Source organism: Trichinella spiralis (assembly GCF_000181795.1).
Source record: "Trichinella spiralis strain ISS 195 chromosome Unknown Scfld9, whole genome shotgun sequence".
Taxonomy (NCBI): domain Eukaryota; kingdom Metazoa; phylum Nematoda; class Enoplea; order Trichinellida; family Trichinellidae; genus Trichinella; species Trichinella spiralis.
The window spans coordinates 7,185,054-7,198,481 of record NW_003526948.1 but is presented as its reverse complement, the minus strand read 5'-3'; the positions used below and the strand labels follow the sequence as shown (position 1 = coordinate 7,198,481).

Here is a 13,428-nt window from a genome sequence, read left to right as displayed (position 1 = left end):
TATCATTTTTTCTCTTTTTTCTTTTGCCTATTTTTTGTTTCGAATTTTATTCAAATTCAATTACGGAAGTGCAACCAACAAATGCTATACGTTCATATCTTGTTGTTGTTTTGCTTTATTCTATATTTTACGAGTATTTTCCAAGAAAGCTTACACAAATAATTTCCGCTTCAGATGACGACGTATAATTAAAGCAGCAACCCTGGTGGCGGCAGTTATTTCGCCCTTGGTTTGTTGGTTGCTTTGCGCAAATTTCACTTGTTCAACTTCTTCATCGGATGCATTTCTACTAATTTGTTTGCTTTGAAATAGCGCGTGCAATTTCAACCAAATATCGCAATTGCATTTGATTGAAAATAAATGTTTATTTTAAAAAGCACTCATTCACAATTTATCTTTAATGAGATTATTGTTCTTATTGCTGCTGTTATTGATGTTGTTGTATAATTTTTGTTCATGTAATTGCATTTAAAAAATAATTTGCATAATTGAGTTGTATTGTATTTTTATGACATTTTGCAAAATGAAACTTTCAACATTGTATTGTATTGTGTTTACTCTTGGAATGTTTCATTATAATTAACTTATTATGTTTTATTTTAGGATAAAATTTATTATTTCCCCTTTGAAATGTGTAATTTGAAATGGAGAATTTTTTTTCTAGATGCCATCGCCAGTTCGGAAATGCTGCGTTTAGTTCCATCTGTTCGTGGAATGAGCGGTAAAATTGATTATTTTTCAAATGATAATTTCATTAACAATGTGAATAATAAATATATCTCAGGTGCTGCTTGGAACACCAAACCGATGGTCGAGTCTTCGTATTGGTCTGTGGAAATTACTTTTCGTATACATGGCCAAGGAAGATTTGGAGGTGATGGAATGGTAATTCTAGACAAGCACACACCAATACGTTAAAAAAAATTTTTTTGAAATATACTTTCTGTTGTTGTTTTTGATAGGCATTCTGGTATACAGCTTTTAAAGGTCAGAAAGGGCCGGTGTTCGGCAGTAACGACTACTGGAATGGTCTTGGCATCTTTTTCGATACTTATGACAACGATGGTCAGGCAAGTGTAGTTTTTTGTTTTTTTGAAAATTTAGCCATCATTCATTCCATACGTTATTTATCCAGAATGACAATCCTTACGTAATGGCTGTCATAAACGATGGGACCAAATCTTTTGATCATGCCAAGTTTGTGAATGTTACTTTCATTTATATAATTCTACTGATTGATGACCGGCAATGAACATTTTACTTTTCTTTTCAAAATGTGATGTTTTACTGTATTTTTGGTAAATGGTAAAAATTTTGGTAAAAATTCAATTTCCACTATTGTTTATTTTCAAATACATAAGAATATTGAGTATATAAATAAAAACCCAAATGTCAAGAAGGAACGATTATTTAAATTTGCATGAGAAAATGTTTATTTACTTGTGATTAAAACTTTTTTATTCTAGTGATGGTCGATCAGTGGCACGTGGCGGTTGTCAGTTGAATTATCGCAATCGACACGGGCCTACAAAAGCGAAAATTGAATACAAGCAGAACAAGTTGATTGTAATTTTCAAATTCACTTGTTGATTTGACTTTTGAAAAAAGAAGCAGCAAAAAGTTGCTAATATTTTCAGGTTGGCATTACAGATGGATTGTCGTTTTATTCACCCTATCAAGATTGTATCATTTTGGATAATGTGCAGTTGCCCCCAAATGGATTTTTTGGCTTGTCAGCTGCAACCGGTGGAGTAGCCGGTAAAGTTCTTTTTTTTTAATTTATTTTTTAAATTATTATTTTATTAAATAATAATTTAGATGATCACGATGTGCTCAGCTTTGTTGTATTTGGTCTGGTTCTTGATACAGCTGAAAAAGTACCCTCGTTGTTGTTGTTGTTGCTGTAAAGTAGTTTTAATAAATTTGCTTGCAGAAAGGTGATTTGCCTGATGCAGAACGTGAACAGTTAAAAGCGAAATTTGAAGACATGAAAAGGCAGTTTGAAGCTGATAAAGAGCAGTATATATATATATATATATATATATTTATTTATTTATTTATTTATTCACTTTTTACCATTTTATTTATTTTCATTTTGATATTCTTTGCTGTTGATATAGATTTCAAAAAGAGCACCCGGATGAGAAGCCGTCCGAGTCGGATGACGACGAACACTTCGAACAAGAAGAAGTATATGGAACGTTTGAATTTTAATAAATTGTTTATTTACTTGTTTGTTTGTTTGTTTTCAAGAGAGAAGATGCAACTGAACGAATTGTTCGGCAACTGTTCGAAGGTCAGGCGAAAGTGATTTTAGCCGTCACCCGTTTCGAACAAACATTGGACAGTGTGGCTAAAAGGCAGGGTAAATTTGATTTTTGATTGTGCAAAATTTGTTCTGTTGTAATGCGACATTTCTCGATCCTTTATCTTTTTCAACTTTGTTGTCATATACGTTCGCAGAAGCTATTCGAAGTTATCTATCAAGCGGCGGTGCAGTCAAGCCGCATGCTACTGGTGACGTTGCCGGTGGTGAAACGTTCAACCGTCAGGAAGTGATGCAGGTGATGGACTTTGTCCGAAGTGCGACCGCAATTTTGAGAGAACAACAGTAATTTAATATTATGCTAATTCGACGGCTAATTGGAAGTGTTAATTTTTTTATTTCTTTATTTTTCCATTTTCTGCAGATCAGTTTTGCAACAAATCATGTCGAACGTGAACAGCTTGGAGCATAAAATTCGCATAGCTTGTGCGCAGGACAACCAGCCCGTCGCTAACCGGGAACCTGCTCATTCGACTGCACTGGAAGAAATAAAAAGAGAATTGGAAAAAATCCATCTCATGCAACGAACTCAACAAGTAAATCTACCATATGATATATAGCCAGTTGTAAATTTGAATAAGACGAACTGTGTGATCTCTTGCTTTTTTATTATCTTTTCGTAACAGTTGCCGAGGATTCCTCCCCAAGAGATCAGAGAATGCTTAAGCTTGATGCATTTGTGTGTGGTGATCGCAGTTCAAAGTATTATTGTAATTATTGTCATATTTTTCCGGTAAGTACGCAATGAGCAATAATAATAATAATAATGTTCAAATCTAATGACGGCCCAACGTGTTGTTGTGCACTTGGACATTTGCATTGAGATTGTTGTTCTCGTTTCAGATCACGCAGTGACAAGCAGAAATTCTATTGAAAGCATCCCCTGTGCTGGCTTGACACGTGCAATAATGTCGCTCTTTATTCTATTCGGATATATTTATTTTCTTTTTCATTTTTTCTTCTCTCACTTCTTTCTTTTTGCTTTTACATTTTACAATAATCATGTTATTTACATCTTTTCGCTCTTCTTGTTCAGTTCAATTTCAGATGCAAATTAGACAGATAAGCCAAAAAAAATCTGGCAACAATCCCATCACACACCAACTGTGTGAACTTCATCGAATGCTAAATTCCACCATTTCGCATTCATTCAGATCGATAAAAAAGAAAAATAATAAGTATAGGTGCCGGCTTTGTTTTTTGTTGTTTATCGGTATTGCTTACTGGAATGTGAAATAAAATTGTTGTTTTTGTTTTGCAACTTTACAACAGTATCCAAAATTGAACACTTGACTATCATCCATTCGAATAATGATGCTGAAGAAGAAAAACGGTAATGTTGCTTCTTCTGTTTTTGTATTTTCTCACTATTGTTCACACTGAATTTGTTGAGAAGATGATCGAGTGATTTTCAGCTAAACACATTGACTCAGTGCTGACAAGCACTGAATTTGCTAATAATGTTTTCTTTTACATTTCATTCAAAACAAACAATAATTTAAGAAATACAATTTCATTACAACAATTCCCATTCTTATGAAATAGAGTGAGTGTACTAACTAACTTGCAAAACTAAACTACTCATTGTTGAATATCCCAGACAAAAAAAACTGCATAACTTTACAAAAACTCGTTGAAATTTTTCTGCACTACACATATACGCATATAGGAACAGTTTCTTGTCTCTGCATGGTTGAAATTTTGAAAGATTGATTAACTGAATTCAAATTCATCAACTTGTGAACCAAAACAGCAAGCATTTGAATAACCTTCCCACAGAAACAATATTTTGTTGGACTGCGTTCATTTTCCCAATTCATGAATAAATTACATTGGACCTTGCATTTGGACCACTGTATTCATCGTTATATAAATTTTCTGTTAACGACTTTGCCTCATCCTATAAAGAACGAAACAATATACTTCGTTATTGCGCATTCAGGAGACCGCTGCATGAACAAGCCAGAGTTCAAACAACATTATCAAACTGGAGTAAACTATGTAATTTTCATGTTCATTTTCAAATCCTGAACAGTCAGTCAGGCGGAAGACGTGGAAAGTAAAATGACTGCTGTGGGATTGCCTCTCGCGGTGTTCATCAAGCAGAAGTGGAGAAGAGGATAATTAACTTCTGAACTTAACTTAAACAGTTTATCGATTTCATCAAGAATTATTATTCGAACAGTAAAGATGAATTTATCTGATAAACTGTAGTATTCTGCATTTGCATCTTTAAAAAGCTTTCTCACTATGATAACCACGGTGATATACCGAATCGTAGCCGACTACGAAACGAACACAACACACCCGAATCGAGCTGCTTTTCCTCCTCACGCTTCCCAATTACCGTACTCTTTCTGATGATCAAGTATCGGCTGATTTATAATGACTAATGTTTGGCATTTACGAACAGGAGTACGCATTGTTTGGACTATGGGTCTTCTTCGAACAGCCCTAGATGATGGAATTCGTTAGCGAAGCATTTTTATGCTTTTTTGAACGTTTTAGCGTTTGTTGTGAGTGAAAAATTGAAAATTAGCAACTAAACCAATTGTTGAATGAACATTTTATTATATAATTGTTGAATTATTGATTGGAAATTGTTCGAAATGGAAATTTTGTGTGTAACGAAATGTGAATTAGTACTGTAGTTAAGTGAAATGAAGTGGATACAGTAAGATGTTTGTTTTCCGGTTTTGTGTGGCGAACGGTGACGGTTGGTTGTTTTCTGGAACAGTGGAAAAGAATAATTGGACAAAAGAACTTGCAGAATAATTGCACTGTCGCTCCAGTGTCGTGGTACTTTTGTTTGTTTGCTTTTTTTACGTTTTGTCAGTGCAAGCAAACGACGAGCAGAACAGACGAACGGGTTGGTCAGGGGATTGCGTGAACTGTTTTGTTCGAAAACTGGAAAGTCTTGCTGCTTGGCCGACGGGCGGTGACGTAAGGGACAGTAGGAGCAGTTGAAGTGGCGTTTCGTCTCGCGGGCTGGTGTTGTGCAAATATTTTCCAACTTTCGCTGTTGCCACAGCTACGCGCGCACGCGAACTGCGTAGCGGTTGTGTTGTCGTGACGATCGATGTTGTTGTTGTTCGTTGCTGTTTTCTATGTATTGAACGTTATCATTTGAGAACAATATAAAAAATTAAACTCTAACAACAACAACAACAATAATAATAATAATAATAAGAGTAGTAGTTGTTTTTGTGAATTGCAATTTCAGACAACCGAGAAAGTGATGATGATTCAGTCGAACGTGAGCGGACCGCCGGCGTTTACCGTGTCGGTCCGGCTCGGCCTGCCGAACGAGCAGATCGCCGGCGTTCGTTTCAGACACACGTTCGTGATTCCGTCGACAACCACCACTTGTGAATCGAATCAACTTTTCCTCCAGCCGCAGATCGCCACGCAGCTGAACTACGAACGACAAGCCAGCGCCCACCAGCAGCCGACTGGCGTCGATCGTGATCACAAGCACAGTAACCATCGCCACCGTCGCCGCAGTCGATCGTCGTCGCGACACGAATCGACCACAATTTCCGATTCGGAACGCTGGTCGAAGTCGAACCGGCGGCAGTCGTTTTCGCCTTGTCGATTCAGCGGCCTGTCGTCCGCCGAGACTCAGCAACGTCAGCGGTCGAGCGGTTCGCGCAGCGACAACGCCGAACTGGCGATAAACACGTTCAGCGAGCCGGAGCCTGCCACGCCCACCGTCGACCCTTTGCCGACAGTTCGCGTGGTCGGGGATCTGATCGACCGTCTCGACCAGTTTTCGCCGACCAAAGAGACTCTGATCGACGACCCGGCCGTGCCGGCGCCGACGTCGGTCTTTGAGCCGAGTCGAGTCGACGACCCTGCGACGCCCAGTTCGACTCGACTCAGTCGACGACCGTCGCCGGGAATCGCGCTGGTTGCCGAACCGAAACGCTTCAGTTCGGCCGCGATATTTGCCATGTACGCCGGCGGTTCGACCAAGCCGCCCGACCGTCATCTTCATTCCGAATTCCCACTCCCAGTCTACAGTAGGACGCCACCGACGACGACGACGGCCGCGGCCGACAGCGAGACGAGCGAGTCGGACGTTGGACGACGACGACCAGTCGACCGCTGGTCGCCCGACCACTTGGTCGCCTACGACGAAGGATCCGTCTGCCATTCGGACGTTGTGGAACCGTCGTTGGAGCGTTCGATTCGACACGACCGATCCGATTCGAACGAAACGCTCGTCGACGAACTGGCGTCGGATCACGGCGATTCCACGCCGGTCACAGCGCGTCGACTGGCCGACGTCCAGCCAACCGAACCGTCCACCGCCACGCCGGTCTCGAACAGTCTCGACCAAGTGCACGAAGCGGTCATCTGCTGCCGCCGGCCGATCAAACATCTCAATTCACTCTTCTTGCACCCATCACAGCCGGTACGGTCCACTATTCAGTCCGATTTGTGACGAGCGAAATTATGATTTTATTTTTCCAAAAAGTTTTTTTTAATCTTTCATTTTTTTATCTTCTCCGATGATGAACAACATTAGGCGGGTTATTATGTATCGAATTGTGTGTAATTCTTTTTTTTGTTTTGTTTTGTTATGTTTTGTTTCACTTCTTCATTCACCATTCCGCGTGCCATACCAATTGGAATCGTTAACAATTATTATTATTATTATTATCAATTCACCAAACCCAAATGGATTATTCAAATTTACACCGGACATCCATTATTATATATTTCTCTATTATTTGCACGCGTTCACCAACTTTTTTTTATTCATAATATTAAAATATAGATTTATCTATCTTTTGCTCGCTGAATATTTTCAGCAAATCTGTTTTTCTTCATTTTACCATTATCATTTCTTCTTATCTCTTCTTTTTTGTATTTTGAAATTGAAATCAATTTAAAAAAAAACACTGCAATTGGAATTCATTCTATTAATTAAATTGTATATTACGTTCGACGATTGTTTTTTACTTTTTCGGCCCAAATGTTGCTGTGCTAGAAAATGTGCACGTGACCCGTTTGCCAACAATTTGACCGAATTTCACGCTTTTCCACTCGAATACACACAATTCGTGCAATGCAATTAATTCGATTAGAAATAGGCTAATTTCAACTTGCAATTTCACTGTTGTTTACTTGTTGTATACTTACTTGCTTTACGATCTTTGTCTGAATTTGGACTGAATTAAATTATCTTATAAATTCCATTATTTTTTTTGCAGTTTTCTAAAATTGTTGCCAATTTGCAATACTGATCAACAGAGCATTCAATAATCTGTAAACTTTTTCTGTTGTTGTCACTCATTTCAAGTTGATAATTCAACGATGAAAGAATTGAAACTTTTGCAACGTTAACCATATTTTTCAAACATTCTTGAAGCATCAGAAAATAAACTCAGAATACAAATTAATATTTTCATGGAAAATATAATGACAATTGTTTTATTTTTTCTCTAATACACTATGCTGCAATAATTATCCCTTTATGAATTGATTATATCCAGTCCATGCGATTTAATAAATTTTAGCGTCGAACTGTGATTGATTTCAAATTTCATTGGTTTTCAAACTGGCTAAATTTCATTTGCTGTTGTTGAGATGAATTTTATTCCTTGTCGTGAACCTAAATTTTACTGGTTGTTATTGTAATGGGCTCTATTTGTCAAATTTTGGTTTTCTTTTAATGGTCACTTTTCTCCTATTCAAAGCCTTACTATATATCTTCTATATATATATATAAGTAAAATTAAAAAACTACTAGCATTTCAAAATTATAAGCTTATAAACAAATTTTCTTGCAATTTCATTTATGAGTATAGTTAATTATATTCATGCAACTGCTGATCAGATCTAACAAATTGGCTTGCTTTAAGCTAAACTGACTCGATTTATTTATTGCATGTGTACTATTCAGCATTTCATAGATCTTCTTCAAAAGTTTGCTTCCTATTAATTTATTATTTAATTTGATGAAATTACATATTTTCAGTAGTAAAAATTTATTGTGGTAAAATGTCCCTTGTTTTTGAAGGAAGGGCATATAAACTGAAACATACCGGTAAACAGAAGAAATATTGGCTACATTCCAAAATATATTTTCAGTGTGCAACATGTGTCCATTGTTACTGAAAATTAATTTCGATATAGGATAAAACAGGCTGAGGGGTATAGAATAAAATGTGTACAAATGAAGAAGTTACTGCCATTATTAGTCAAAAAGGTTCCTGATGGATACACCATACTACTCAATTTCATTTAAATAATTAATTATAATTAGTTTCATTAAATAAATACCATTAAATGGTAATTTTTTAATATAAATAGAATAAAAATAGTAAGCTTCGAATATCAGAAAACTGACCATTAAAAAGAAACCAAAATTTGACAAATAGCACGCATTACAATGACAACCAACCAGTAAAATTTAGGTTCGAGACAACGAATAAAATTCATCGCAGCAACAATTAATGAAACTTAATCGGCCTGTAAAACAATGAAATTTAACACCAATCAAATGTCGAGCGGCATGTCTTTGATGTCAGCAACGGGAATAGATTATTAAAAACTTTAAATAAATACTATACAGTAGCACATTTATTATTGATCATGAAATGGTTGGTGAAATTTCAATTTTATCTTCATCCCTAACTGATATTTTAAATGTTCAACTCCAAAACAATAATTAATTAAAATTAGTAAACGAAGTATTGTTTTTAGCTTTGACCCTGCATGTCAAAACGAATCTTCGAGAGACTGTAAGAGGTACATTTCCATTTAGTTGTGCGTGCGAGCGGTCTAGCGTTGACGTCTGTTGCCTACTGAATTCGTATTGCTGAAATTTGTTGTACGTTAAAGTGATCACACATTCGGTAACTATTCTTGTTTATTGTTTATTTATCATTGAATTTTCCATGAACATTATTTAATTCCACAACAACTGTGCGTTTTTCGGAATCAGAAATGTAGTTTTTTATTGTATAACAAGATAAAAGAATTCGCATGTGAGTCCACTAAAACTGATGTAATTCAATGATTGTACGAAGCTAACATTAATAATGACGTACGTCCAAACACAGAATTTTGCATGCAAAATAGCGGTAGATAGACGTTGAAACACGGTGAAAGTTGATCAGTAGAGAAATCTTTTTCATCAAAGTTCATTTCACTTGTGTGAAAGCTATAAAGATTGTTAAAACCCTCAGGTGGTGGCGGGGCACGCAGATGACTTCGTGGAAACTTTTTCGTTCTGTTTCAGCAGAATTTCTAAATGATGACAGCTGTTGTTTTTCATACTTTCCTATAAGTGGCCATAGAATATTTTTGTCAGTTGGCGCGGTCATATCTGCGACCGTTGTTGAGCAGTTGCCTTTCATATATCTTTCTCATTTATCCAATGTTCTCTCAAACTGTCCTAAGTCGCTATCGTTTATTTCTCGTCTACGTGTTTTCTGCTTGATTGTGAACGGTTATTATTATTATTATTGGTTTCTTTGTTAACTTTTTATGCAAAATTTTCCACAATTTTACTATCATTTACATTGTTTTGTGCAAATTTTGACCTAATTTTAGTATCATTTACATTAGTTATTACTTTATGCAAAGTTTTCTCCATTTCGTGTCAAATGTTGCTCAAAATGTCAGTGTTGTAGAAATGTCACTTACAGGATCTGATAGTGATAGTTTCTTAGATATCCTGAATGATTCTCTTGAGGAAAGTGATATGGGCAGATTCTGACTATGTTCAGAAGAGTGACCATGATACATTTTCAGAATTTAGCGGCATTTTTTCGTCAGAAAAGTGTTATGTGAAGAGTTTATGTAGGAGCGCTCTGATTCATGGATAGGTCGAGATCGTGTCTGCTAATGGAGTAAGCAAGAGCTATCCAGAAATGTACGAACAAGGGCGCATAATATATATTCCGGGAGGCAAGGCCCATTAAGTGTAGAACCGAACATTTGCAACCTGAATTATATGAGAAGTTCTGTCTGCCAGAACAAATGTGCAGTGCAAAAATAACGTATATAATACGACTGCAAACAGCGGAAAAAATTTGGTTCCACCATCAATAAATGTGAAATAACGAGGAGGGGTCTAGCGGACCTCACACCACCACCTGAGGGTTAATCAATAAAGTACTAACTATTTGCAGTTGGGCGTTATTTGATAACAGTTATTAAATAAATTTGCGATGTGGAAAAGCATTTGCAATATGAGGAACCAATTAATAATTGTAAAATCAGTGAAAATCTAACCTTATCCAAAATAGAAAACTAGAGGCGTATTTGCCAAAACTAGAGGCAAAATAGCCCAATACATAGCCAACCCAATGTCTTTTATGAAATGTATTTGTTGTTCTTAATGGATAATTTGTTTTTGTGAACTGGGTGTTTGTCAACTTCTGAACCGCATGGCGTTGCATTGGTCACGTGAATGTTATTTGGGGTTATTAAAAGTGTTTCAGTAATCAGAATACGCTAGGGGGAATGTTTGCTTGAAATAAGCTTAAACCGGCCCGAAGTTCTTGGCCAACCAATAAAAGGTAACCAACAATGGGATAACAAAGGATTAAGCTTGGTTAGAAAATGGGCACAACTGAAAGCGGAAGTAAAGTAGCAGTCCCGAGCAAGAAATTTATTTTTAATTTTCATATTCGTATATGCTTATTGATTTTACTTATATTAAATTAGGGTAATGTAAGAATTTAAAAATTGACTTCAAGAAATTGAAAGAGTGGAAGTAGAGAATACTTGAAGGTAACTTATATGGTCAGTTATTGTAAAATATGCCACAGCTTTTAGCCGTAGCTGTTTCAGAATTATTTCAAGTACGATTTTTGATTATTGATAATCTTATCATATAAAGTTAGCAAACATAATTCAGTGGATAGTAAGTTTTGACTGCAGAGTATCAGTTTTCACAGTTGCTTTGTTTTGTATTCATATCACATCAAAGAAGTTACTTTGTTTATATGTTTGTTTTTAAAATAAAATTTATTTCTTATAGCTATGGAAGAATTTTCCACCCCAGATGTTGTGAAAGGAGAAGATGACAATAAGAAAATTGACGATAACAATAAAAATACAGTGAATAAAATAGATGAAATTGTCTCTTTTAACATTTGTTTATTTACAAATATGTTTTATTTAGGAGAAAGCTACGCCCAAGTTACCACCACCAGAAAATGAAGGTATGCTAAATCTGGAAAATATTGATTCAAAAAGTGCTCAGATTTAGCGACTTAAAAAATTTTTTTTCTAGTAATTAATAATTCTAATAATTTCGAATTCACTTAATAGATGGCAAGTTGGATAAATGTGTATTCCCTTTACGTCCGAACATTGGTAGCAAAGGCAGTAAATTGAAACTGTTTGTGAATTTTATAAAACTCCATTTTCCCGATGAATTAACCTTGTATGAGCACGATGTGAAATACACCATCTTCTTGCGAGGAAAAGAAAGTAGTAAAGATAAAATTCCTCCGTAAGTTTCATCCAAATGTATATATATATATATATATATATATATATATATGTATCAATTCTTTTCTATATTCGTTATACTTTTTCATGGAATTTTTTATATATTCATGATTAGTGAGTAATTGAGGTCTGTAAAATTTTAGATTGTGAAATTATTTCTATTAATTGTCTTTTATGATTCATGGCAGTGTGCGAAAGGGAATGTACGAAAAATTCAGAAAATTCTCTTCTGATGAATCTTGTAAATAAAGCTCAGATGTAAGGAAAAATTAATGCATTATTTATAATTTTAAGTGTGAAAGTAGTTCCTGTCAGAGGTGAAGCGCAAAATAGCTACTCATTTTATAAACAATATTACTACTTGCTAATTTATACTTATTTTACAAATAGATAATGTGAATTTTAGAAATTGGTTTTTTTCACCAGAGTGATGTTTATTGATAATTTTTTCTTTCGCCTATTTACTATTTTTGTGAAAAAAAAGTTGTTGAACATCTAGATTTTCGTCGATGCAAAAGCGAAATTTGCTGATAAAGGCATTCAGTAGCGTTGTAAAATCGGCAGAATCTTTGAAAATGTTCAGAAAGATGCGCCATTATTATTACGATGGTGGAAGTGCGTTGATAAGTACAGCACCAGTTGTTCTGTCCGATTCAGGAGAGAAGGTATTTTTTAATAAAATCAATTTATTGATTTTATTATTTTCTAAATGAAAGCTAATTTTAGTTGATTGCAAAGAATATTTGTTCTTTTGCTGTTTTATTTAAAATTGGCCTACCACGGCAATATGTTGTGGATATTGGAACATTGTTGAGCAGTTCTAATCTGATGAATTTTGAAAATCAGCGTACCGAAATGCGAAAATTGGAATTTATTACTTCATCCGTTATTTCAACTCAGTAAGTATTTATTTTTTTTGTTATTTTTATCAAATCGAATTTGTGAATTTTAAATTTTAGAGCACAATTTATTATGAATGGCAATTTTTTCAAACCGTCTTTTCAACCATGTAAACTTGGAGAACGATTTGAGTTGTACAGCGGAATGTTTAAATCTTTACGAATAATAGTTGGCTCTGAAGATTTGAATCCTGATCGTTGGTATCTTGCTATGAATGTTGATGGTATGCTAATAATTTACACGGTATTTTAATTAAAGTATCGTTGATTTACCAAAATATTGTACGAGGAATATTTAAGATACTAATGTTTCTTGGCAATTTTAAATTAAATTACATATTTGTTTATTTATAATAAAATTTAATTTTTTTTGAAGAAACTTTATTTTGCGTGTTCATGCTAATTTTTCATTTTAAGTGAAACGTGCGCCGTTTTATGCCGCACAGAATGTCATGAATTACATATTGGATGACTTCGACTCGAGAACTCTGGAGACGAAAAAAAAATGGACTTCATCTGAAATAAGTATTCTGCAAAAAAGACTTATTGGTATATTTTTTTCTTATAATTTTTTTGTAATATTTTGTTATTTGTTTAAAAGTAAGATGATTTTTTAATGGAGGACTGAAAGTGAAAGCAACAAATACGAAATTTGTTTATAAAATAGAAGATGTTATTGGGAAAAATGCGCTGGAAGAAAAGTGAAATTTTTCTAGTTTATCGAAT

General features: G+C 35.0%; 4 protein-coding genes across 4 annotated transcripts; 3 read left to right on the top strand and 1 right to left on the bottom strand.

The window, feature by feature from the left end:
- The first annotated feature begins 360 nt into the window (after positions 1-360).
- Positions 361-2,886, top strand: Tsp_11361 (putative legume lectins beta domain protein). The gene is made up of 13 exons (XM_003372569.1): positions 361-441; positions 604-721; positions 785-885; positions 963-1,079; positions 1,136-1,197; positions 1,467-1,566; positions 1,638-1,763; positions 1,819-1,908; positions 1,934-2,019; positions 2,121-2,190; positions 2,254-2,365; positions 2,464-2,611; positions 2,691-2,886. Exons 1-13 carry the CDS (start codon positions 361-363, stop codon positions 2,884-2,886), a joined length of 1,407 nt encoding a protein of 468 aa, XP_003372617.1.
- A 2,262-nt stretch (positions 2,887-5,148) lies between these two features.
- Tsp_11360 (hypothetical protein) lies at positions 5,149-6,710 on the bottom strand. Its single transcript, XM_003372568.1, has 2 exons — positions 5,478-6,710; positions 5,149-5,424 (listed from the first exon to the last, which is right to left on the bottom strand). The coding sequence occupies exons 1-2, from the start codon at positions 6,708-6,710 to the stop codon at positions 5,149-5,151; spliced, it is 1,509 nt and encodes a 502-aa protein (XP_003372616.1).
- A 2,342-nt stretch (positions 6,711-9,052) lies between these two features.
- Positions 9,053-10,058, top strand: Tsp_11359 (conserved hypothetical protein). The gene is made up of 2 exons (XM_003372567.1): positions 9,053-9,078; positions 9,893-10,058. The coding sequence occupies exons 1-2, from the start codon at positions 9,053-9,055 to the stop codon at positions 10,056-10,058; spliced, it is 192 nt and encodes a 63-aa protein (XP_003372615.1).
- An 848-nt stretch (positions 10,059-10,906) lies between these two features.
- Positions 10,907-13,251, top strand: Tsp_11358 (hypothetical protein; the record flags this gene model as incomplete). The annotated part of the gene is made up of 8 exons (XM_003372566.1): positions 10,907-10,928; positions 11,328-11,407; positions 11,472-11,511; positions 11,621-11,804; positions 12,303-12,468; positions 12,530-12,702; positions 12,763-12,926; positions 13,120-13,251. Coding segments are annotated over exons 1-8 (961 nt in total), but the record flags the coding sequence as incomplete, so codon positions are not given.
- Positions 13,252-13,428: the final 177 nt, after the last annotated feature.